The 24,917-nt window shown below is 46.1% G+C and overlaps 1 protein-coding gene across 2 annotated transcripts in view; it reads left to right on the top strand.

Moving 5' to 3' along the window:
- The window catches only part of PANK4 (pantothenate kinase 4 (inactive)), a 483,727-nt gene that overhangs the window by 358,003 nt on the left and 100,807 nt on the right, over window positions 1-24,917 (top strand). For both annotated transcript variants that reach the window (XM_078642473.1, XM_078642474.1), the window contains exon 13: window positions 18,546-18,697. In XM_078642473.1, coding sequence (XP_078498599.1) covers window positions 18,546-18,697 — 152 coding nt within the window. The remainder of the gene's footprint in view (window positions 1-18,545; window positions 18,698-24,917) is intronic.

Raw genomic sequence — 24,917 nt, 5'->3', positions numbered from 1 at the left:
CCTCTTCGGCCCGGCTTGCTTGAATCCTGATGGAGCAGTGAGAAAGGGACTCATGTCTGAGTATACCCTGCCACACCTATAGTGGCCAAAAACGATTCAGAAAAGGGGGTGGTGATGAACAGAGTGTCTGAATTAAGCAGACCACTCTTACCCAGTCCAAAGATCAGGGCTTGATCCATCACCGTTATTTATCTCACTGCCCCATCCCAGCTCAGAACCTGGCTATATGCAAATTAGTCTGTCCCTGGCCCAGTGCATCATGGGAACAGGGCAGACCAAACTACCAAGCCAATTCTTCACCAGAAAGGAGACAAGCTACCGGGGACCGGTTTCTGGCATTTCAGCCTCTTCGGCCCGGCTTGCTTGAATCCTGATGGAGCAGTGAGAAAGGGACTCATGTCTGAGTATACCCTGCCACACCTATAGTGGCCAAAAACGATTCAGAAAAGGGGGTGGTGATGAACAGAGTGTCTGAATTAAGCAGACCACTCTTACCCAGTCCAAAGATCAGGGCTTGATCCATCACCGTTATTTATCTCACTGCCCCATCCCAGCTCAGAACCTGGCTATATGCAAATTAGTCTGTCCCTGGCCCAGTGCATCATGGGAACAGGGCAGACCAAACTACCAAGCCAATTCTTCACCAGAAAGGAGACAAGCTACCGGGGACCGGTTTCTGGCATTTCAGCCTCTTCGGCCCGGCTTGCTTGAATCCTGATGGAGCAGTGAGAAAGGGACTCATGTCTGAGTATACCCTGCCACACCTATAGTGGCCAAAAACGATTCAGAAAAGGGGGTGGTGATGAACAGAGTGTCTGAATTAAGCAGACCACTCTTACCCAGTCCAAAGATCAGGGCTTGATCCATCACCGTTATTTATCTCACTGCCCCATCCCAGCTCAGAACCTGGCTATATGCAAATTAGTCTGTCCCTGGCCCAGTGCATCATGGGAACAGGGCAGACCAAACTACCAAGCCAATTCTTCACCAGAAAGGAGACAAGCTACCGGGGACCGGTTTCTGGCATTTCAGCCTCTTCGGCCCGGCTTGCTTGAATCCTGATGGAGCAGTGAGAAAGGGACTCATGTCTGAGTATACCCTGCCACACCTATAGTGGCCAAAAACGATTCAGAAAAGGGGGTGGTGATGAACAGAGTGTCTGAATTAAGCAGACCACTCTTACCCAGTCCAAAGATCAGGGCTTGATCCATCACCGTTATTTATCTCACTGCCCCATCCCAGCTCAGAACCTGGCTATATGCAAATTAGTCTGTCCCTGGCCCAGTGCATCATGGGAACAGGGCAGACCAAACTACCAAGCCAATTCTTCACCAGAAAGGAGACAAGCTACCGGGGACCGGTTTCTGGCATTTCAGCCTCTTCGGCCCGGCTTGCTTGAATCCTGATGGAGCAGTGAGAAAGGGACTCATGTCTGAGTATACCCTGCCACACCTATAGTGGCCAAAAACGATTCAGAAAAGGGGGTGGTGATGAACAGAGTGTCTGAATTAAGCAGACCACTCTTACCCAGTCCAAAGATCAGGGCTTGATCCATCACCGTTATTTATCTCACTGCCCCATCCCAGCTCAGAACCTGGCTCTATGCAAATTAGTCTGTCCCTGGCCCAGTGCATCATGGGAACAGGGCAGACCAAACTACCAAGCCAATTCTTCACCAGAAAGGAGACAAGCTACCGGGGACCGGTTTCTGGCATTTCAGCCTCTTCGGCCCGGCTTGCTTGAATCCTGATGGAGCAGTGAGAAAGGGACTCATGTCTGAGTATACCCTGCCACACCTATAGTGGCAAAAAACGATTCAGAAAAGGGGGTGGTGATGAACAGAGTGTCTGAATTAAGCAGACCACTCTTACCCAGTCCAAAGATCAGGGCTTGATCCATCACCGTTATTTATCTCACTGCCCCATCCCAGCTCAGAACCTGGCTATATGCAAATTAGTCTGTCCCTGGCCCAGTGCATCATGGGAACAGGGCAGACCAAACTACCAAGCCAATTCTTCACCAGAAAGGAGACAAGCTACCGGGGACCGGTTTCTGGCATTTCAGCCTCTTCGGCCCGGCTTGCTTGAATCCTGATGGAGCAGTGAGAAAGGGACTCATGTCTGAGTATACCCTGCCACACCTATAGTGGCCAAAAACGATTCAGAAAAGGGGGTGGTGATGAACAGAGTGTCTGAATTAAGCAGACCACTCTTACCCAGTCCAAAGATCAGGGCTTGATCCATCACCGTTATTTATCTCACTGCCCCATCCCAGCTCAGAACCTGGCTATATGCAAATTAGTCTGTCCCTGGCCCAGTGCATCATGGGAACAGGGCAGACCAAACTACCAAGCCAATTCTTCACCAGAAAGGAGACAAGCTACCGGGGACCGGTTTCTGGCATTTCAGCCTCTTCGGCCCGGCTTGCTTGAATCCTGATGGAGCAGTGAGAAAGGGACTCATGTCTGAGTATACCCTGCCACACCTATAGTGGCCAAAAACGATTCAGAAAAGGGGGTGGTGATGAACAGAGTGTCTGAATTAAGCAGACCACTCTTACCCAGTCCAAAGATCAGGGCTTGATCCATCACCGTTATTTATCTCACTGCCCAATACCCAGCTCAGAACCTGGCTATATGCAAATTAGTCTGTCCCTGGCCCAGTGCATCATGGGAACAGGGCAGACCAAACTACCAAGCCAATTCTTCACCAGAAAGGAGACAAGCTACCGGGGACCGGTTTCTGGCATTTCAGCCTCTTCGGCCCGGCTTGCTTGAATCCTGATGGAGCAGTGAGAAAGGGACTCATGTCTGAGTATACCCTGCCACACCTATAGTGGCCAAAAACGATTCAGAAAAGGGGGTGGTGATGAACAGAGTGTCTGAATTAAGCAGACCACTCTTACCCAGTCCAAAGATCAGGGCTTGATCCATCACCGTTATTTATCTCACTGCCCCATCCCAGCTCAGAACCTGGCGGCAGGCTGTTTCCTTTTTGGGCCTGGTCCACTGAAATGGCCCTGGGACACCTTGGAAATCGGACGCTTGTCTGCTAGGTCTTGGACCCCATTCTCAAAAGCGTCCCCTCCGCCTTGAGGATTTATCAAAAGTTTTGGGGGCCCCCGACTCCTGTAGGCTTCTGGTGGGGAGCGGTTGCCATGATTGCTCGCGGAATGACCACGACGGAGCTACGAGATGGTGGTGCTCTCATGCTGAAGCCAGCTTCAGTCTGAAACATCCAGAAACAAGGTGGGGCTTTCATCGTTTGGGGAAAAAAAAAAGTTTTCATCCAATGAAAAGTGTTGTTTTTAGGTCATATGATCAAGCCTTCCATCATTAGGAAACCAAAAGTAAAATGAACCAATGAAAAGTTTTATAAACAAGTCACATGACCTGTTATGCGGCATAGGGTATAAAATGCGGAGAAAATACGTTGGCACGTGAGGCGGCGGCGTCAGTAGCGGACCGATGTGCGAATAGGCCGAAGGCAATACAACGCGCCAAGATCCGGATGGCACCGAGGTGGTGTCCAGCAAGTTGCAGCACTGGTGTGGCCATCCTACAATGCTGAAAGTCGGCGTGGGGCGCCCCGTTGGCCTGTGAGTTTGCGTCAGTAGCGGACCGATGTGCGAATAGGCCGAAGGCAGCACAACGCGCCAAGATCCGGATGGCACCGAGGTGGTGTCTAGTAAGTTGCCGCACTGGTGTGGCCATCCTACAATGTTGAAAGTCGGCGTGGGGCGCCCCGTTGGCCTGTGAGATGGCGGCAGTAGCGGACCGATGTGCGAATGGGGCCAAAGGCAGCGCAACAATATTTTCGGAATAGAAGACACCACAAGGCGCTGAGATGCCAAGATCCGGATGGCACCGAGGTGGTGTCTAGCAAGTTGTGGCACTGGTGTGGCCATCCTACAATGGTAAAAGTCGGCGTGGGGCGCCCTGTTGGCCTGTGAAATGGTGTCAGTAGCGGACTGATGTGCGAATGGGGCCAAAGGCAGCGCAACAATATTTTCTGACTGACACCACAAGGCGCTGAGATGCCAAGATCTGGATGGCACCGAGGTGATGTCTAAGTTGCGGACCGATGTGCGAATGGGGTCAAAGGCAGCGCAACAATATTTTCTGTATGGAAGATACCACTAGGCGTTGAGATGCCAAGATCCGGATGGCACCGAGGTGATGTCTAGCAAGTTGCTGTACTGGTGTGGTCATCCTACAATGCTGAAAGTCGGCGTGGGGCGCCCCATTAGCCTGTGAGATGGCGTCAGTAGCGGACCGATGTGCGAATAGGCCGAAGGCAGCACAACGCGCCAAGATCCGGATGTCACCGTGGTGGTTTCATAGTTGAGAGGCACTTCATCTGCAGTGGGGCGCCGAGATCCGGATGGCACCGAGGTGATGTCTAGCAAGTTGCTGTACTGGTGTGGTCATCCTACAATGCTGAAAGTCGGCGTGGGGCGCCCCATTAGCCTGTGAGATGGCGTCAGTAGCGGACCGATGTGCGAATGGGGCCAAAGGCAGCGCAACAATATTTTCTGAAGAGAAGACACCAAAAGGCGCTGAGATTCCAAGATCCGGATGGCACCGAGGTGGTGTCTAGGAAGCTATGCAGTTGAGTTGTGTGCGCACTTGCGGCGAATAGGTCGAAGGCAGCATAACAATGTTTTCTGAATAGAAGACACCACAAGGCGTTGAGATTCGGTTACCACCGAGGTGATGTCTAGCAAGTTGCCGCATTGGTGTGGCCATCCTACAATACTGCTCCGAATAACGGCGTGGGGTGCCCGAAGGGGGGGGGGGGGTGGAGGCGGCGTGAACGGGCCTTCCTAGGTGGAGGCTCGTCTGCTGTAGTGGGGCACCCCTTTACCGTTTCAGTTGCCATTCAGCTGAGTTTCGGCTGCTCTTGATGCTACAGCGACAGGCGGCTGCAACAGGACTCTCAAAATGGCGGCCTGTTCTTTGGATTTGGGCCTGGTCCACTAAAATGGCCCTGGGACACCTTAGAACTCGGACGCTCGATTTTTTTTTTCCTTTCCTGTACATGCAAAAAAAGGTAAATGCCCGGTACGTTACACGCTTCATCTGCCACGATGAACTCTCCAGAGGAACCGAAAAAAAATATAGTTATGGTAACTATACCATGCATCGTCATATGGAGAGGTGGCACCAATTAATTATAGTGCTGCATAAAAGAGAGATTTGGAGGAGAACCCTTGACCTGCTAGTACATTCATCAAAGAAGTGGCACTGACAGCATCAGAGGCAAGGGAAACGGTCCCAAATATTTAGAAGAACTTTGGAAAGATTAAAATGACATGTTTAGATTGTGGCAAATTAATTTCATGTGGACAGATGAGTGTTACTCTAATAAATACAGCATATGAACATCATCATAGTCGATGGTTGGTAGAGACATTTTGACTATATCCTGGACCTGCCCGTCCTCGCCCAAAATGGCGCCGGAATAAATGGGACTCGTAACTCCTTGTTGTGTACTGGTTGCAGAACCTTGAAATCACGAGATACGTATGCAGTTTTGAAGCACATGGCGGGCGGGGACGAGAATTGATTGAATATTGCGACATCCCTATTGATATTAAGTTCTGATGTGTTATTGATTACTGTACTATTGAAAGTTCGAATTAACGTCACCGATGGTACTTGCCCGCAAATGTATATCTAGATAATTTTATTGTAACTGGCCCTGTCGTATTTTAATTATAAAATGTACGTCCACCGATTCCGTAACTGTTAGACACCTTAGTTCTTGCAACCTAATGGCCCGCCCGTTACGTTCCTCTACAGTGTAAATGTCTACTCATCATATACGATTACAGTTTGCTCCGTGGCCGGCCCACGTGGTTATAGGCTCGTATTTGTATAATGAAATTTTCACAATAAAGGTTTTTAAAAGAAAACATGGTAGTAGTATATACATTGGTAAAGTTTTTAATAATAGTCACTGTTTTAGAATCAGTAAAAGGCAAGTGAAATAAAGCAGACCAATTACATGAAGGGTAAAAGGTATAATTCGAAGGAACGCAGTAAAGATAAATGGTCAAGGGCTGTTGTGTTTTCTACTCCTGCAACATAAAGTGATCGATAAGAATCTCATATTCAGGCGTATCGGCGACTAAGACAGCAGGTCGACCCTCTTTTGCTCAACGGCTCCGTCATGGGACGAAGAAACGCTCTTTTTCTCGAAAAAAGAATATATTTTACTTGCAGGACAGTTGTAAATTTTCCGGGAAAGTACATTAGCCTGGAACATTATAACATATATTTAAGAAAAAATAATGTTCGGAAGTAATAAAAAGCGTAATTTTTAGGTCATATGACCAAGCCTTTCATCATTAGAATAAGAAAAGTAAAATGAACCAATGAAAAGTTTTATTAACAAGTCACATGACTTGTTATGCTTACGTTACGCGCTGCGCGCCCCGGATGACTTCCGGATGCGCTAACGCGGCGCGTCATATGACGCATTACGCGACAACGCAGGTCCAGAATATAGTCAAAATGTCTCCACCAACCAGCGGTTGGAACACAACCCCTTTCAGCAGGCTAAATAGTTCTGTTAAATGACAACAGAAGGGACAGGCAACAAGAACCATCAGTCAAAGAGGGGAGGGCTAGTTCTTCTCTACCGGGTTACATTGGGGCGCTACCGGAACTGATCGAATTGGTAGTCTACAGTGTTTCTGGATATTCAGACTGAAGCTGGGGTTAGCATGAGAGCAGCACCATTTCGTAGCTCCGTCGTGGCCATTCCGCAACCAATCATGGCAGCCGCTCTTTATCGTTATTTTGGGCGGGGTGGGTGGCGGAGCCAAGCTGTTTTGCAGCCATCATTGTGTGGAGTTCAGTTCATCTCACTAGTTTTGTATTTGTCATGAGGGGTTGTTCTTAATGTTTCTATTTTAGCGAGGTCAAAAAGAGATCCCATTAGTGGCCTACTGATTTTGCTCGATTCCTTTTCTTTTTTTTTTTACACGATTTTTCGTTATCTGCGAAGACTAAACAGAGTATTGCGACTCTGTGTTTGTTTGTAAATAGAGAATGAACCAAAGAGAACCAATTCTAAAACAGTAAATACTTGGATAACAATCAATCAAATGGAGAGAGAAGCAGGCACGACGTATTACAACGGGGGCAAAGGCCTGCGTTAACTACCCTTCACTATGTGCAAAGAGAGAGTACTCCTAATAGAAATGAGGGGGGGGGCACCATTCAAAGCAGATCAGTGTGCATAAACACGAAAATGTTTTCACTTACCACGTACTTGACATTCGACAGCTTATGATATTTGCTATTAAAAAACCATTGAAATTCACTGAAAAAACCATAGGTTATAGACCATATATAGTTAGGAATTAGCATTTACAAAACCTTGAAAATTCACTGAAAAAACCATAGGTTATAGACCATATATAGTTAGGAATTAGCATTTAAAAAACCTTATTTTACTCACACAAAACCATTGAAATTCCATATATAGTTAGTTGCACTAACTATATATCGCGCACCCGCAATCCACTGCTGATCATGTCACATATTACATCATTCATGACATGGTCAGTGACATCACTGATGACATCACTGATGACATCTCAAATGACATCACTGATGAGATCACTGATGACATCATCCAGTGACTGTGTGTTTCTGTAAAGTTTAAATATGTTTTACATATTGAAGAATGAGTAGATGTATAAGTGTCTGGACGAAGGATTTAGTAGGTGCATGACTGAATGTATGAGTGAGTGATTAAATGTGTCTCACTGAGTGCATGGGTTAGTGACTAAACTGTCTTAATTTGTGCATCATCATGTCTGTTGTTCTGTAAACTGCTGCATGTGTTGATCAGTAGCTATATGATTAACTATATGGGTTATTGATTGATTGTCCAAGTATTTGTATGGGAGACTGAGTGTGTGTGTGGCTGGCTGGGAGGTGTGTGACTCTGTGCAGATCAATGTGTACTTGTATCAATGATTGTATAAGAAAGTAAGTATGTGTTAGTATATGTTTGAAAATGTAAGGTGCTCTATGTTTAACTGTATAGACAAGAAAATGGAAGTGTGATTGATTCTTTACAGGACTGACTAGGTGTGTGAGTAACTCCATGGATGAGTGGCAGAGTCTGAGTGTCTGTATAGGTGTATGAGTGCATATGATAGTGTTGTAAAGATGAGTGATTGTATGTATGAATGATTGTATGGGTGAATGAGTGAATGTGTGTGTAGACGTAGGAATCAGTGAGTACGTATGTAGTAACTAGTATTGGTGTGTCAATGGTTTCAAAAATTATACTCTGTATTTAACACTGGGTGAAACAGAGGTTATATTAAAATGTGAGGAGATGCATTGTATTGTCACATGAATGATATCATCAGTGATGTGGTCATTGATGTCAAATGAGATGTCATCAGTGATCTCATCAGTGATGTCATTTGAGATGTCATCAGTGATGTCATCAGTGATGTCACTGACCATGTCATGAATGATGTAATATGTGACATGATCAGCAGTGGATTGCGGGTGCGCGATATATAGTTAGTGCAACTAACTATATATGGAATTTCAATGGTTTTGTGTGAGTAAAATAAGGTTTTTTAAATGCTAATTCCTAACTATATATGGTCTATAACCTATGGTTTTTTCAGTGAATTTTCAAGGTTTTGTAAATGCTAATTCCTAACTATATATGGTCTATAACCTATGGTTTTTTCAGTGAATATATATATATATATATATATATATATATATATATATATATATATATATATATATATATATATATACATACATATTCATAGGACGAGTTCAATATTTGGCCAATTCCATATACAAATGCCACAGTAAGCGCTTCTAAACTACCTTACCAATCCAAGGCGTCAAACTTACAGCAAGTGCCGCAAAACGTCTCTTACCAATCAAATGGTGTCCAGGTTCCTACTGCCAAGTTCTCAAATCGGTCCAAATGGTCACTGCACGGCGAATCAGCTGAAGAGATCTCAGTCGAGGACCGGCGCCACCTGAATGGTCAGATCAGAAAGAAAGGAAAAACGCCGTGGATGCCAAGACTCTGGTCTCCTCCGGCAGTGATCATGTCCAAAGCGGGATTCCAATCCTACGTCTCGACCAGTCCTTCGGGCATCCGAGTCGCCGATGAGCCCCACGTTGGAAGCGCCAATTTGTGGTAGCAAGCCCCAGCCAGGCCTACTAGTGCAAGGGATTCACCCTTCTCTGTTTGAGTCCTTAGACCAATAATAAGAAGTTGGCACAGAAACTGGAATAGAAAACACAGAGTTTATTAAACCTCATGAGGTGGAACTACATTCACACAACACCCTTCGGTATAGTATGAAGTAGCACACTGACTAGAAGGAGCTTGGTCATTTTATACCCACACAGGGGCTAAAATGAAGGCGGTACAAGGCTGTGTTGGTTTCAAATACATATAAAGTCATACAGAGTAGGAAGGGCTGACCGTTAGCTAATTCTGGTGGACACATCTTGACAGTTGGAGACGGCTGCATGCTCAACTGAGCATGTGCAAAGCAGAAGAGGATAAATATATCTGGTCTCTAGGCAGATTTCAAGAGGAGTTAACAGGAAGTTAGGACAGAGCACATGGCAAACAAAATGGCCGACAGAAATACAAAATGGATTCCGTAAACTGACAAGATAGTCTCTAAATACAAGATGTCTTCTGCTAATGCTTAACCTAATCATTGCTAAATTACGACACTACCCATGTGGGGATTGTTACATCTCATGGAGATTACAAAATAAATTGATTTAGGTATACCACACAAATGGGAATTACGGACACATACAAGCTGTAACACCAACATCTACATTAATCTGATACAATGCCCATGCAACTTGCTCTCTTGTAGACATGACTAGCAGATCAGTAAAAACAAGGATTAATGAACATAGAGGCACAATCAGGTGCCGTTGAACAGCCTCTAAACTTAAGAACTATATCATGAAAAACCACACCCCTAATAAATTCAAGTGGATTATTCTTGAGAAACTGCGAGGGACCAGACAAAGAGAAGAAACATCTAAACAAAGAACAATGCTGGATTGACAAACACCGGACAGATATTCATGGACATAATGATGAAATACCATGCATGACACGTTACTAGTAAAGGATTCTGTAAACCAATCCTACGATAAGTGTTAAAGTCTACAGCACGGCCACTGTGTTTTTAAATAGGTCAGTAAGTTGCGGCAACCACATCTGTTAACTCTGACATATGCCACACGCCCTATAGAAGTGCCCTAAAAAAACACCCTTATTTGAGTATTCATAAATTGCAACCACTCTGTATGTTTGTACCCTGGGTGGTGTGCATTAATCTGCTCTTTCCATAACAAAGAAAGGAGACTCCAATCAGTGAAAAACAGTAAAGGTCCGCACTTACCATTTTTTATACAGTCCAATCAGGTACCTATCTCAACGGGGAGACAACCTTAACGCGGTCAAAACACCGCAATACATTAACATCACTGCTTTTACAACGCAAGTCGTTACCACAACTTGCACTGGAGGCGCTCTAGACTAAGGACTAGTGTTATTTACTATTCCAACACCTTCCCTACTGTACCTAGGCTGGAGTTGGAATAGTAAATCAAATCAATCACTGCATTTGTAAAGCGCGCTACATACCCGCGAGGGTCTCAAGGCGCTGCTGAGTGGTGGGTGCTACTGGTCGAAGAGCCAGGTCTTGAGGAGTCTTCTGAAGGCCAGCAGGTCCTGGGTCTGTCGTAGGATGGTGGGGAAAGTGTTCCAGGTCTTGGCGGCGAGGTAGGAGAAGGATCTGCCGCCGGCGGTGGTTTTTCGGATGCGGGGGACTGTGGCGAGGACGAGGTTGGCTGAGCGGAGGCTTCGAGTGGGGGTGTGGAAGCTGAGTCGGTTGATGAGGTAGGTGGGTCCGGTGTTGTGCAGTGCTTTGTGTGCGTGGATCAGGAGCTTGAAGGTTATCCTTTTGTTGATGGGGAGCTAGTGCAGGCCTCTCAGGTGGAGTGTGATGTGGCTGCGGCGGGGGACGTCGAGGATGAGTCGAGGATGAATTCCAACGCATCCAGAACGAGGCGTTCTGGATGCGTTGGAATGGTCTCAGGAGCTTGTTTGTAGTTCCTGAGTAGAGTGCGTTCCCGTAGTTGAGTCTGTTGGTGATGAGGGACTGGGTAACGTTTTTTCTCGTGTCGAGGGGGATCCATTTGAAGATCCTGCGGAGCATACAGAGGGTGTTGAAGCAGGACGCGGAGACGGCGTTGACTTGCCTGGTCATGGAGAGAGTGGAGTCGAGGATGACGCCCAGGTTGCGTGCGTGGTCCGTGGGTTTTGGGGCTGTGTCTAGTGACATGGGCCATCAAGAGTCGTCCCAGGCTGATGGGGTGGGCCCGAGAATGAGGACCTCCGTCTTGTCTGAGTTCAGCTTCAGTCTGCTGTCCTTCATTCCGCTGTGGAGGTTAGCTTTGGTGGTGTGGGGATCTTCGGTGAGGGATATGATCAGCTGGGTGTCGACGGCGTAGGAGATGATGTTGAGGTTGTGTTGTCATGCGACGTGGGCGAGGGGGCCATGTAGATATTGAACAGCGTCTGGCTGAGGGAGGATCCCTGTGTGACGCCGCAGATTATCTCGGTGGTTTTGGAGCGGAAGGGTGGGAGGCGGACGCTCTGGGTTCTGCCGGAGACGAAGGATGTAGTCCAGGCCAGGGCCTTCTCTTGGATACCGGCGTCATGGAGACGTGCTGATAGGGTGCGGTGGCAGACCGTGTCAAAGGCTGCTGATAGGTCCAGGAGGATGAGGGCGGCTGTTTCTCCTTTGCCCATTAGGGTCCGGATGTCGTCAGTGGCGGCGATGAGGGCGGTCTCGGTGCTGTGGTTGCTGAGAAAACCGGATTGGGAGGGGTCCAGGATGTTGTTAACTTCGAGGTAGCGGGTCAGCTGTTTGTTGACAATCTTCTCGGTCACTTTTGCCTGGAAAGGGAGCAGGGAGATGGGCCAGAAGTTCTTGGGGTCCGCCTTGGGCTTCTTCAGAAGGGCGTTGATCTCGGCGTGCTTCCAGCTTTCTGGGAAGGTTGCTGTTTCGAAGGAGCAGTTGATTGTTTTCCAGAGGTGGGGCACGATGGTTGCGCTGGCTTTGTTGAAGACGTGGTGAGGGCATGGGTCCGATGGGGATCCGGAGTGGATGGAGTTTATGGCATTGATGGTGTCTTCGTCGCTGACGCTGGACCAGACGGTCAGGCGACTGGTGCGAGTGGTAGTCGCAGGGGTGGTGGACTCGGTGGTGGGTGCGGGGGGGTCGGAGTTGAAGCTGTCGTGGATGTTTGTGATCTTGCGGTATAAGAAGGTGGCCAGGGAGTCGCACAGGTCTTGAGATGGTGGGATGTCGTTGGTGTTGGAGCTGTGGTTGGAGAGTTCTTTCACGATGCTGAAGAGCTCTTTGGTGTTGTGTGCTTTGTTGTCTAGGCGGTCCTTGAAGGCGGTCTTCTTGGCAGTCCTGATGAGTTGGTGGTGTCTGCGGGTGGCGCTCTTGAGGGCTGTGTGGTTGTCTGGTGTTCGGTCGTGGAGCCATTTCTTCTCCAGCTTCCGACAGGTGTGCTTGGAGATCCGGAGGTCCTCGGTGAACCAGGCGGCTTTCTTGTTGGTGTGGTTGGTTGTAGAGGTCTTGAGAGGGGCGAGGGTGTTGGCGCAGTCGTTGATCCACTGTGTGAGGTTGGTCGCGGCGGTGTCTGGGTCGGTGGGTGTTCTCGGGGCGAGGGTGGTAGTCAGTTGGTCCTCGGTGACCTTGCCCCAGCAGCGGCGTGGTTGCTGTTGGCTGCGTTGGTCTGTGGTGGGTTTTCTGAAGGTGAAGTGGACGCATCTGTGGTCGGTCCAGTGTGGTTTGGTGGTGTGGTTGAAGGAGACGTGGGGGCTTGCGGAGAAGATTGGGTTGAGCGTGTGTCCAGCGGCGTGAGTAAGTGTCGTTACGAGCTGTTTGAGTCCGAGGTTGGCGATCAGGGCGGTGGAGTTGGCGTCGTTGTTGTTCTCAAGGTGGAAGTTCAGGTCCCCGAGGAGGATGTAGTCCATGGAAGCGAGGGTGTGGGTGCTGATGAGGTCGGCGACGGTGTCACCGAACTGTGGGCGGGGTCCGGGAGGTCTGTAGATGAGAGTACCTCTGAGGGTGGTGTTGGGGTCGGTGTGGATCTGGAAGTAAATGTGCTCGGCGCTGGTGAGAGTGTCATCGGTGTTCATTGAGATTTTGATGGAGTCTTTGTGGATGATGGCGATTCCTCCTCCCACTCCGCTGGTGCGGTCTCTGCGGGAGATCTTGTAGCCCTGTGGGATGGCTATGGCTATGGCGATGTCTGGTGCTCAGGTGGCGTTCTGCCAGGTCTCCGTCAGGAAGGCGACGTCAGGGGCGGTGGAGTCTAGGAGGTCCCAGAGTTCGATGGCGTGCTTGCGATCGGAGCGGGTTTTGAGGAGGATGCAGCGGAGGTGGTTGGGTCCTCTGGCTGGTGGTGTGGAGGGTTGGATGCTGGTGAATCTGCAGTTCCGGCAGGTGAAAGGCCCCTGGGTGTGTTTCGGGATGGCCCGGTAGCAGGGGTGGTCTCGTCTGGTGTTGAGTGCGTGGAGGGTGCTTGCGTCGTAGTGCAGTCTGGCGTTGCGGGGGGTGCGAGGTCCAGGGGTTCTGGTGCTGGGTGTGGTCCAGGAGCGGACGGGCGCTGACGGGCTTGCCTTAGGCGCGCCCGCTGAGCGGCCGCTTCCTAAATCCAGCATCCTATAGCGCAAGTCAGTTGCAAAAACAGAGATGTAATATAACGCGATCTAAATGATCGCGTTGAAACATCATAAACCCATCTCAACGTGACCTTTTTAATAAAAAAAATTTTCAGAAGAACTTTTTTTCACAAAAAAGTGTTTTTTTTCACAGACTTTTTTAATGTATGGTCTGAACTTTTTTTATTTTTCACACCACAGATTAATCTAATATTGTGTAACTACCATCAAAACTATCCCTGTACAAAAAGAAGGTTTCACTCAATGTTTTATGTTCAGTCATATGATTAGGAAGGCTCCACTCACCCAATATGGTGGCCAAAATCACCCCACCAAAATTCGTTTTATACAGATGTGGGGTGCAGAAACATCACAATGATGATTTTATGCGCCGCATCGGCATGCCACTGCACAGCACTGCAGCAACAAGCATTTTCGGGATGCAGGTGAGCGCATCAGTTCTCCACCACGCTGTATGATGATCCCAAATGAGTAGGACTCCATTTATGGCTCCAAAATTAGCTACGCTGAGACGAGATGTCTTTATTTTCGATTTGTGATCTTTGCTCAATATATGCTCTCAAAAAGCGTTTGGTGTTCCGGTAGCAGCTCAAAGGCATTTTAGGGGACCCATTCGCTTTTGCTAACGGGTAAGAAGAATATGATCAGCACTGCTTCGTGACCACGCTATGTTTGCAGTGTGCAATGCTCACTTTTGCTGCATGACTGGGGCATGATGATTATGATCATTTTTTCACAAATCTGCCTCCCATGATATGTTTACGGCAGAAATGTTTTTTAATGTTTATTGTTTTTCTTCAGGTCATACAGAGATAATCTCCACTGTGAGACTTCTTTTTAATTATTGCAGCATTTCTACCTTTTACCTACAATAGGAAAGACAACTCACTGGAGGAGCACTGACAACTAGGTAGATTAGGGGTACCGATAACAAGTCCTTATAAATTGCCATTGACTGTTTGTGAGAAGATTGAGGCAAGAATCATGTTGACCTTTCATGACCCTGGGATTCATTGGTATCCTTCTTGATTCAGTGTGATGAATAAAGAATAATATATTGATAACCCTTTCCCAATTTGAATCTCACTTATTCCCAATCCAACCTCCACCCTTCATCCTTCTCTCATGCTAGGTGTAGGGCACTAATCAACTGCTTTTCCTAGGCAGTCTTGGGTAAGAAAAAGATGCAGTGCCCACTTAGCGAGGAGCATGGGCCGATGGTGAAGCATGCCACTTCGGTGAGTGAGGGCTTGTGTATCCAATAAGGGATGCTTCTTTTGTCTGACTTATCCACTTTATATGCTAATGAAGCATTACTCTCTCACCAGAAGAGGAAGCCCATTTGTGTGAATATTTCTGGAAATCAGATCAGACAAGTTGGCATTAGCAGTGGTCTTCCACTTCCACTGCCTAGTACTTCACGCACCCAACATCCCACCCTGCAGGCCCATTCTTAGCTGCAGTCATCTTTCTATTTTAAAGAAAGAGCTACAAGTGCTCCTTAAAAAGGGTTCTATTGATCCAGTGCACTCCCTACCAACAGGGGTGAGCTCCTTTTACTTTCTCATTTCAAAGTAGGACGTCTCCCTCAGGCCCATCCTGGATCTCCAGCCTCTCAATAGATACATCCTCTCCAAACGTTTCTACATAATGTGGCTGCAGGATGCAATCCCTCTACTACAACAAGGAGCCTACAGGGCGGCATTAAACCTATTCCCACATCCCCATTCATCCTGTACACCAACGCTACCTGTACATTGTGGTAAGTGACTGTACTTATCCGTTCTTCCCTTTGGTGTTATCACTGCCCCAAAGGTCTTCACCAAGTGCCTAGCATTGATCGCTGCCCACCTAAGGAGAGGGGGCTTCCATGTCCTCCCCTTCCTCGACAACTGGCTGATCAAGTGTAGAAGCAGGCGGCCATGCCTAGAAAACCTGAAAGCGAGGATCCCCCGTCTCCACAGCCTTGGGTTCACATAAATGTAACCAAATCCCATTTACAACCTCTCCAAACCAGGCCTTCCTGGGGACGGTGTTCAATGTGGTTACAGGCAAGGCCTTCACTAGCCCACAAAGATTTGAAGCCTTCCAGCAGCATTTAACTTTTTTTCAGCTGCACCGTCACCTTCCAGTCAGAACAGCAATGTGCATGCTTGGCTTGATGGCCTTTTGCATCAGTGCTGTTCCCCATGCTGGCTATACATGTGCCCTGCTCCACAGTGGCCGGAACCCGGGGGTCAGTGGGAGATCTAGTGTTGGTAAGGGCCAGCGTGAATCACTCCTACTCTGGTGGATGAGCAACAAACTGCTACGGGGAAGGCCTTTCCAATACCCCATTCTTCAAGTCCCCATTACTATGTACGTTTCCCAAGCTGGGTGTGGTTCTCCTATCATTCAGTTCACCGTGCTGGGTATGTGGAACGCCATTAGACGGCCACCACATCAACCACCTTGAGATTACGGCCATCCGCCTTGCTCTCAAAGCATTCCTTCCACTCATCAGGGCAAAGTTGTCCTAGATGGGACGGAGAACATGACTTCCATGTACTACCTACCAAAGCAGTGGGGAACTCATCCACCTTCCCCCATGCTGCTGCCAGACAAAGTGGAAGTGATTTGTCCATATTGTATCACCAAAAAGATAGACCCCCTAAAACCGGCGTTCCAGGATATCTGCTACCTGCTCCATCTCCAAAAGCCTAGCCTAGACCTCAGTATGTCTACATCTAGAAGCCATAGCAGCCTGCATGCAAAATAGAGACACACTTCCCTCTTCCCTGTGGTGAAAGCCTTTATGGAAGATCTTAGTTATTCCTCCTCCAGTTTCCCCAGCACCAGTGTGACACTAAAATATTGCCCTCACCAGACCTTACTGGTCCCCCATTTGAGCCCCTACATTCCAGTCCTTTCCAGTATCTCTCTTGGAAGGTGGCCTTTTTGATTGCACTAACTTCCCTATGATGCAAACCCTCACAATGCAGGAAACTTTTATTCAGGTCAACAAGGACACAGGATCCTAAGTTCTTTCCTTAGGTGGTTTCTCCTTTCCACCGTAACCAGACCATAGTGCTCCCAATCCTAGTCCCCTAATCCTACTCTGTAGCAGAGAGAGCGCTCCACTCCCAAAATGTCAAATGCGCTCATATATTACATTGACAGAACCAAGCCTTTGTGCCAAAGAGACCAGCTGTTTTTTTTGCCTTTGCCATACGCCACAAGTACCAGCCTATATCTAAGGCTGGCATTACCAGGTGGATAGTCAAATGTATCCAGACATGCTATTTTAAAGCAAAAAGATCCCACGTGTCACACCAAGGGCATAGTATACCCAGAAAATGCTGTAACTGTGACCTTAATGTAGAATGTCCCCCTAACCAACATAAGTAAGGCAGCTATGTGATCAACCCTGCACACGTTTAGTTAACACCATTGTGTGGATGTTCCAGCCAGGCAACAGGCTATTGTTGACCAAACCGTCTTAAGGACCTTGTTTCAGACATCTGGAGCATCCACATGCTAGCCACCACTCAGAGAAGGGTACTGCTTTACAGTCTATGCAGATCATGTGTATCAACATCAACACATGCTACGAATAGGAAACGTTACCTTATCTGTAAGCATCTGTTTGTAGCATATAGTGCTGTAGGTTCACATTTGCCCACCCTCCTCACTGGACACGTGTGGATCTAATCACAGGTCTCTTCTCTTTCTTTAATGACATTATTTTCTTTGCAATACGCATGTGAATCATATTGTGTTCACTTGTCACTCCAGTCTGTGCCCATGCGCATTGCCAACTAAGAGAGGAATCACTGTCTCGTACCATGAAAGGCTTCTTCCAAGAAAAACAACTTGCATACACGAAGTGGCAAGACTATGTAGATCGTGTGTATACAGCACTATATTCTTTGAGCAGATGCTTACAGTGTAAGTAACGTTTTCCTTATTTTTTTTATTGAACATCCTATAGCAATTTATAGCAAGCAGTAGTACTACAAATAATTGTTCCAATCTCGTTCTCAAAACAGCACACGCAAGACAGGACTTATTCACTTTCATGCTTACTACTACCTCTATTTTGTTAGCAAAGAATTGCCTCATCATCAGCACTGTTGCATCACACTAACATAAACCTTGGAAACACAAATATAATCTTAACAAATACATAGCAACCCACTCACGCATTGCATCATAAGACGCCAGCTGAGTTTGTGATGCTTGTATAAATAGCAGCTTATTCTGTCTAAGACTTGATTTCCCCCTGAACCCTAACTGAGAGAAAAAGGAAAATACCCTAACACAATGACCCATGCACATAAAACTTTCATGCTAATTAACACAAACCATTTCTAACTTTAACACTTTACTCATTCTCCACTAACTAGAAACAACTAAACACAAACAAAACAGACACTCAAACAATGATTCCTCTAGTCTGATTGATAATATTCCCATATCTGCATAAAAGGGCACCCAAATTCAGAATGAACGACGATGCAATGCACGTGTTGATTAGCGCGACAGAAATATTAATTGCATAACAATTTAGTAGCAGAAACTTCAAACACAAGACGGGGTGACACATAGTCTTTCCTGTATTTGCTAGAAAACATGCTGATGTCTGTAAATAAGTATTAACCATTTGGTAATGCAGTTAATGAAGATTGTCTGTTCGGGAGACTTGCAGGCAAGATGCATTTTCTCCCTGTAAAATCTATGTGATTTTCTTTCTCTCCACAGGTAAAGCAAAAGGAAAATGACATTGCGCTAAAATATTTCCAGAAAGTGGTGAAATCTCTTGATTCCCTGGGCTGGGAGGAGAGGCAGTTTGCCCTGGTGAAGGGATTGCTGGCTGGCAACGTTTTTGACTGGGGCGCGAAAGCTGTCTCAGAGTAGGTGATAACAAATTTCAAAATCAGTTTTCATCTTTCTCCTTTAACTCTGTGAAGTTCATAGATTTGGCTGTGTACGTTGGCCAATTAGATACATTCCACTTAAAATTGTTTGTTGCCTTTTTGAATCATATTTATGTCCTTTTCATGTTTAGACCTATTGAATAAAAATAGGCTCAGGTATCCTTTTACAGAATTATGCTGCGCTGAAGGAGAGAACGTTTTCTTCTCGGTTGTGAATCTGTTTGTGTCACCATTAACAATTTAAATAATATTGAGACTTTTGGAGTGCTAGACTCTTTAAGTTAAGAACATTTGTAACTGCCTTGACCAGTCCACTGTAAACTACTGTGTGTAGCATATTTATCTATAGATCACGTTCTTTAGACACTCCTGCCGTATAGTGCTGAGCGCAGATGTTACAAGTTGTTTTTTCTATGTATAAGTTTTTGTTTCAAGGTTACTCTTGATCCCTCCCTGAAACCCACAATACACCATGACAAAGATTCCACCTCAGGTTATTTTGTTCAGATAGCTTTTGAAGCTCCAGAAAAGTGGAGCTGCAAACCTGTTGTTCAACTTTAGAACCCTGAATGGCCTATTGGAGATGGCAAGTTGATTCCAAGCTGAGACCAGATGTTTTTTTTCTTCTGTGCCACGCCGTATAAAAATGGCTTGTGGGAGGGAATGGGATGTGGAGAATGGGCCCATCCTGTTTTCCCCCGCGTGCAGTATTAAATTCTCATATTCTACCATCACCAGGTTTGAAGTCTTTACTTTTCCACAGACCACGAGACATCAAGTTGTTTGGCCTGCCTGGCCTATAAAATTAAGAAGACCATTAAATATGGACATGAACATTGGTGGGCACTTTACAAAATACAGTGCCTAGGCCATACTGAATCACCGACTGCCCATATTACAAAGATATCAAGGGAACCAATTTGCCAAAAGCTCCCACACAAGTATGCTAAGCTGCAAAATGGAAGTTATTTCTTCATAATCTCATTAGTAGACCTACACAAACTTTGCTGGCATTGGTTTAAGACATTGTAGTTTGGAGGACAGGGCAACCAGTTGCGAATGCGATTGATTACTCTGCCAAAATGATGGTCAGCCTGCCCAATTCAGGGTAGGTTAGACCACTAATTTCTGTAAATTCTGCTCCTGTTTGGCTTCGTTGACTGAAAGTGTCCTCCGACGTCCCAGTGGAGTAGGGGCCATCGGAGGAAGGGCATTACACCACTCCTCCTATTTAGGGTGGGCGGTGTGATATCCTTTTTTCTGTCCATTGCCGTCCTGTCAAATCCAGTGGCAGGGGACAGAAAAAAAAATAAACATAATGACCCTCCATTCCCTAGGGAAAAAAACTACACGGATGAAGGGTTCATCAGTATTTTGTTTCTTAATAACAACTCCCACTTTAAGAGTTTGTTTTTGCAGAATAAAAAAGTTTGTTGAAGTTTTGTGGAAATCGATGGTGACCATCCATCAAACGTTTTGTACCTTTTACAGGAACTCCGTTGATGGTGATTCCAGTCAAGGTACAGAGTTCATTGCTGGACCAGCGGTGATCCTTAAATTTAGCAGATGGTAGTCTGCCAGAGTAGCAGACCTAATATTTTGTGCCACCCGGGCGGACAGACTACCAAACTAAGTGAGGCGTATTATCTGCTATCTGTGGCATTTACAGAAATCAATGCTACCATTTTTATCTGTGTGCTCCATTTAGCAGCGGTAGCTGCTTATATGCAGAATAAACAACATAGATCTCTATTTGAAATCCCAGTCGTAAAAGGAGTTAAAAAGGGGTATTCCTTGAAGGACCCCACCTGTTCCTGCATAAGATCTTAATGTAGTCACATGATGCTCAAGGACAGCCTTGTGAGCCATAAAACTTATTCCAGGTGCAATACCTCTCATCAAAAGAAGCCTTTCTAGCAGCAATCAATTGTATCATTGTCTTTAATGATCAAGTCCTCCTGAGAACAAATCCATATTTCCTGTCAAAAGTTGTCGACTATCAAGGTGACCGTCTCCAGACAGTCGCCTTGCTCATCATCTTTCTACACTCCCAGTCAGTCGCAGAAAGTGCATTCCATACTTTAGATGTTAAGAGTGCTTCAATTTATTACATTGACCATACGCAAATCCCTATGCAAGAAAAGACTAAACAAAGCAACTCTATTGCAATTACAAAACCCTCTTAGGAAACCCAGGGGCAGATGTATCAACGGGATTTTTAGTCGCAAATGCTGCAATTCGCAAAAAAGCAGCGTTTGCGACTATAAATCAGGAAAACGATCTGTATGAAGGAAATGGCATCGCAAAATTAAGGAATCGCAAAATTTGCGATTTCTTAACTTTGCGCCAGCATTTAAGGAATCGCAAAAAGTGATTTCTCAAATGCTATGTAAGAAACACATACGTTTAGCGAATTTACCTTAAGAAATCGCAAATTAGCACTAACTTCAAGTTGGTGTTCATTTGCGATTTCTGTCACAAATACACTTTTTGGCATTTGTGAAGGTGCCATGTGGCGCAAATACATGCCCTTAGGGCATGTATGTGCGCCATATGCGCACACATGTAAAATTCAGGGGTGCAGCAGGGTGTCCTCGAGACACCCTTGAAATTATTCTCAATTTGCGATTCTCAAATTGCGAATCGCAAATTGAGAATAACTTCCCAATCATTCCTATGGGCCTCCTGGCCCATAGGAATGAATGGGAAATTATTCCTTAATTGCGATTTCGCAATTTAGGAATTTTAAGAAATCGCTAAAAAATTGCGATTTTCTACATACATCCCAAATTACAATTCTCAAATAGCGATTTCTAAAAAATCGCTATTTGAGAATCGCAAATGATGGTGGTGATACATCTGCCCCCCAATCTTTAAATCGGCCTTGTCAGACGTATAGTGCGATGTATTCAGGTATGCTATGCTAAAGCTAAACGTACTCTTTATACTGAGCCGAGAGTACATTCTACTCGCAAAATTCCACAATGACCTTCCTGATAACTTACAGAAATTTACACCACACACATTCATGAAACATTACTGTATAATCATACAGGCAATTCAAGAGGCACAAGTCAGGCACACTGTCCTTAAAACATTGATGCAAGCATCTGATTCATCTGCATGCAAGCCTCTAGAGCACTGTTTTTCACTCTATGCAAAGCATGTAATCTACAGCTGCACTTGCTACAAATGGAAAATTGTACCTACCTTGCAATCATCTGTTTGTTAGTTGTGGTGGTGTACATTCACTTGCTCCCTGACATCTGCCCGTAGGGAAGCTTATGCCTCAAATATTTTACATTACACATATTACAAATCCTTCCACCGCAGAGTCCGACAGGCTTTTTATTGCACCGGACATTTCCCCCGGAGGCTGGAGCCCATAGAGGCTGCTCCTGGTGCCTCTGCTTCTTCCTCCAGCTCTTGCAGGTTAATGGCAGCAGACAGAGGGAGGCTTCAACATAGAGAGAAAGGGATGGGCTCTGGAACCTTAAGAGGAAGCAATCACATCAGAGAGTGGAGAAAGACGGAGTGGATGGAGGGATAGAGAGATTGATTGAGGAGAAGGGAGCGGGGGCTGCTTTTGGTTGCCCAATCTGGCCCTATTCCACAATATATCTGTTGACTTTTACTGCCCTGCTTTGCCTCACTCTGCTTACTTTCACTCACTCTTTGGGAGATGAATACAATATGAGATGGAGTCTTTGTTCAGGTACATTTTGAGTTTTGGAGATTGATCAGGAGTCCCCTCGAAACCAAAACTTATATTTAGAAGAAAAAACTTGCAACGTCCTACCAAAGACTAAAAGGCATCAGTGTGCAAAGCATGTGAATCTTCATCTGTATAATCTACAAACTGATAGTTTATTATTATTTTTGTATTTATTTTTTTATTGAACAGTTCACAGCAGTTCCAATAATTCTGTATTTGTTAAAGTTACCACAGTGGGAAATAATAAGTGATCAGCAAATCTAAGCAAAGAACACCACAAAGGAAATGACCATTAAGGTAAATAACAGACACAATAGCCAAATGTCAGATAATACAGCCCGACATCTAGTACTTTGTAACAATATCCCTTCAACTGGATTAGCCCTGTGCACAAGAAGAGCCCACAACAACACACTGTTACTCGAGCGGCATAGTCTAGCTCTGTGATTTTAAACATCATTCAACTTGTCTCCCTCCCTTACCATAAGATATTGTTTATAGAGACCCCAGACGTTTTTGGGTCAGCTCTGTGGGGGCATTAACTCGATATATGTTTCAGACTGCGTATTACAAAACAGCATGTCTTTTTCCCACTCAAACTTTGAGGGAGGAGGGCCACGTGCCCTCTGCATCGCTATCTGCCACTTAGCCAGAAGAAAGCCCAAACCTAAAAGTTTCCTAACATCTTTAGGCAGAGGTTAGGCAGAGGTCAGGGGCAAGCGGAAGACCCACAATGTTTCCTAACTCTTGGAAGATCTGATTCTAGAAGGTGGCAATCCGAGGGCAGGCCCATGCCACATGGAAATAATCTGCACCACTTACTCCACAGCGCTCACAACTATCAGAGTCTCTTAACCCATATCTATGGAGTTGTGCCAGTGTATAATATGTCCTATTTAGGAACTTGAAGTGGATTAATCTATGCCTGCCGTTCAATGACACTGATTGGGTGATCTCGCAGCAGTATCTCCATTGACTGTCATCTACAGAAGTGCCCAGATTAACTTGCCACTGCGCTCTTGGCGGAGAATAGTTTGCAAGGTAGTATTCCTGGGACATGGTGTATATATTGGAGACCAGTTTATACTGGGACTTAGCACGAAGGTGGTAGGTGAAAGACGAGAGAGCCGAGGGCTCTAGATACTTATCTCCCAGCAGCGCCCTCAGGGCGTGTCGTGCCCAGAAATACTGAAATTGCACGAGAGTGCTGGCGTTATGCTCCCCAACGGCCATCTTGTCCCAAGTCCGGAATCTAACTCCAGAGAAGAAATCTCCTATATTATGGATCTAAAAGTTCCTAAGCGATTGAGTCACCGCTTCCTCAGAACCCAATTGGAACCCTTGACACCAACCAAGAGGGAGCAGTGGAGAATGAAGCAGGGTGACCGCCTGTCATTTTAATAACTCACGTCGAGTTGATAGTTGAGAACACCATAATGCCTGTTGGGAGGCTGGGTGAATTGCCTAGGGAGAGGAGACTGATCAGTCGCAATCCTCTCTATGAGGAGATGCGGGCTAGAATGTGGTCCATGGCATCAAAAATAAGCATGTGAGCACTGAGCTGCTCTATAGTATAGGCCGAGATACGGGGCGCCTAGTCCACCCATAGAATATGGAAGTGTAAGCATGTCCATCTTGACCCTTAGAGATTTTCCCGCCCACGCAAATCTAACCATCAAAGCTTTGAGTCTTTTAAAAAAGTGCTGTGGGATTACCATAGGGATGTTGTTGAAGAGAAATAATCATCTAGGCAAGACAATCCTCTTCATTAACGAAATGCAGCCCACCAGGGAATGTGGTAACTTTATCCATTTCTTTATGGCCCCCTCTAGCTTTGTGATCGCCCTTCCGTAGTTGTCCCGCGGTACTAACCCTGACTCGGTGTGCACCTGTATACCCAAGTATCTAACCGAGTCAGTAGTCCACTGTAGTGGGAAATCTAGATTGAGTGACCATCGAGGGTGTTAGTGGAAAAATGATGAATTTGTTCCAGTTGATTTTTAACCCCGAGATTCCTTTTGCAAATTAAAGGAGAAAGGTTGGTGGCGGGGTCACACGTGTACAGCAACGTATCCTCAGCGTACACTGACATGATCAAATTATAGTTGGGGAAACAGATTCCCTGGTGCCCGTGGTACTCCCTCAGCAAGCGCGCCAAATGTTCTGCCACTATGGCATATAATAACGAGGAAAGGGGGCAACCCTGTCGGGTTCCTCATTATATTAAAAACGGTGATGAGACATGATTCCCAGTTCTAATTCTAGCTGTCGGCTGATTGTATAGTAAGGAGAACAGTCCTAGGAAAATCTCCCCAAACCCATCCTACGCAGCACAGCCATCATAAAGGCCCACTCAACTGAATCCAGGCCTTTTCAGCATCCAAAAAGACCGCAACAGCCTTAAGTTCCGCTCTAACACGTTGTATAACACCAAATACTGTCCGCAGATTTTGGGTTCCCGTTCGCCCAGGCACAAAACCA

This window comes from Lissotriton helveticus, chromosome 5_1, assembly GCF_964261635.1.
Source record: "Lissotriton helveticus chromosome 5_1, aLisHel1.1, whole genome shotgun sequence".
Taxonomy (NCBI): domain Eukaryota; kingdom Metazoa; phylum Chordata; class Amphibia; order Caudata; family Salamandridae; genus Lissotriton; species Lissotriton helveticus.
The sequence above is the reverse complement of the archived record's forward strand: the minus strand, read 5'-3'. Positions and strand labels throughout refer to the sequence as shown.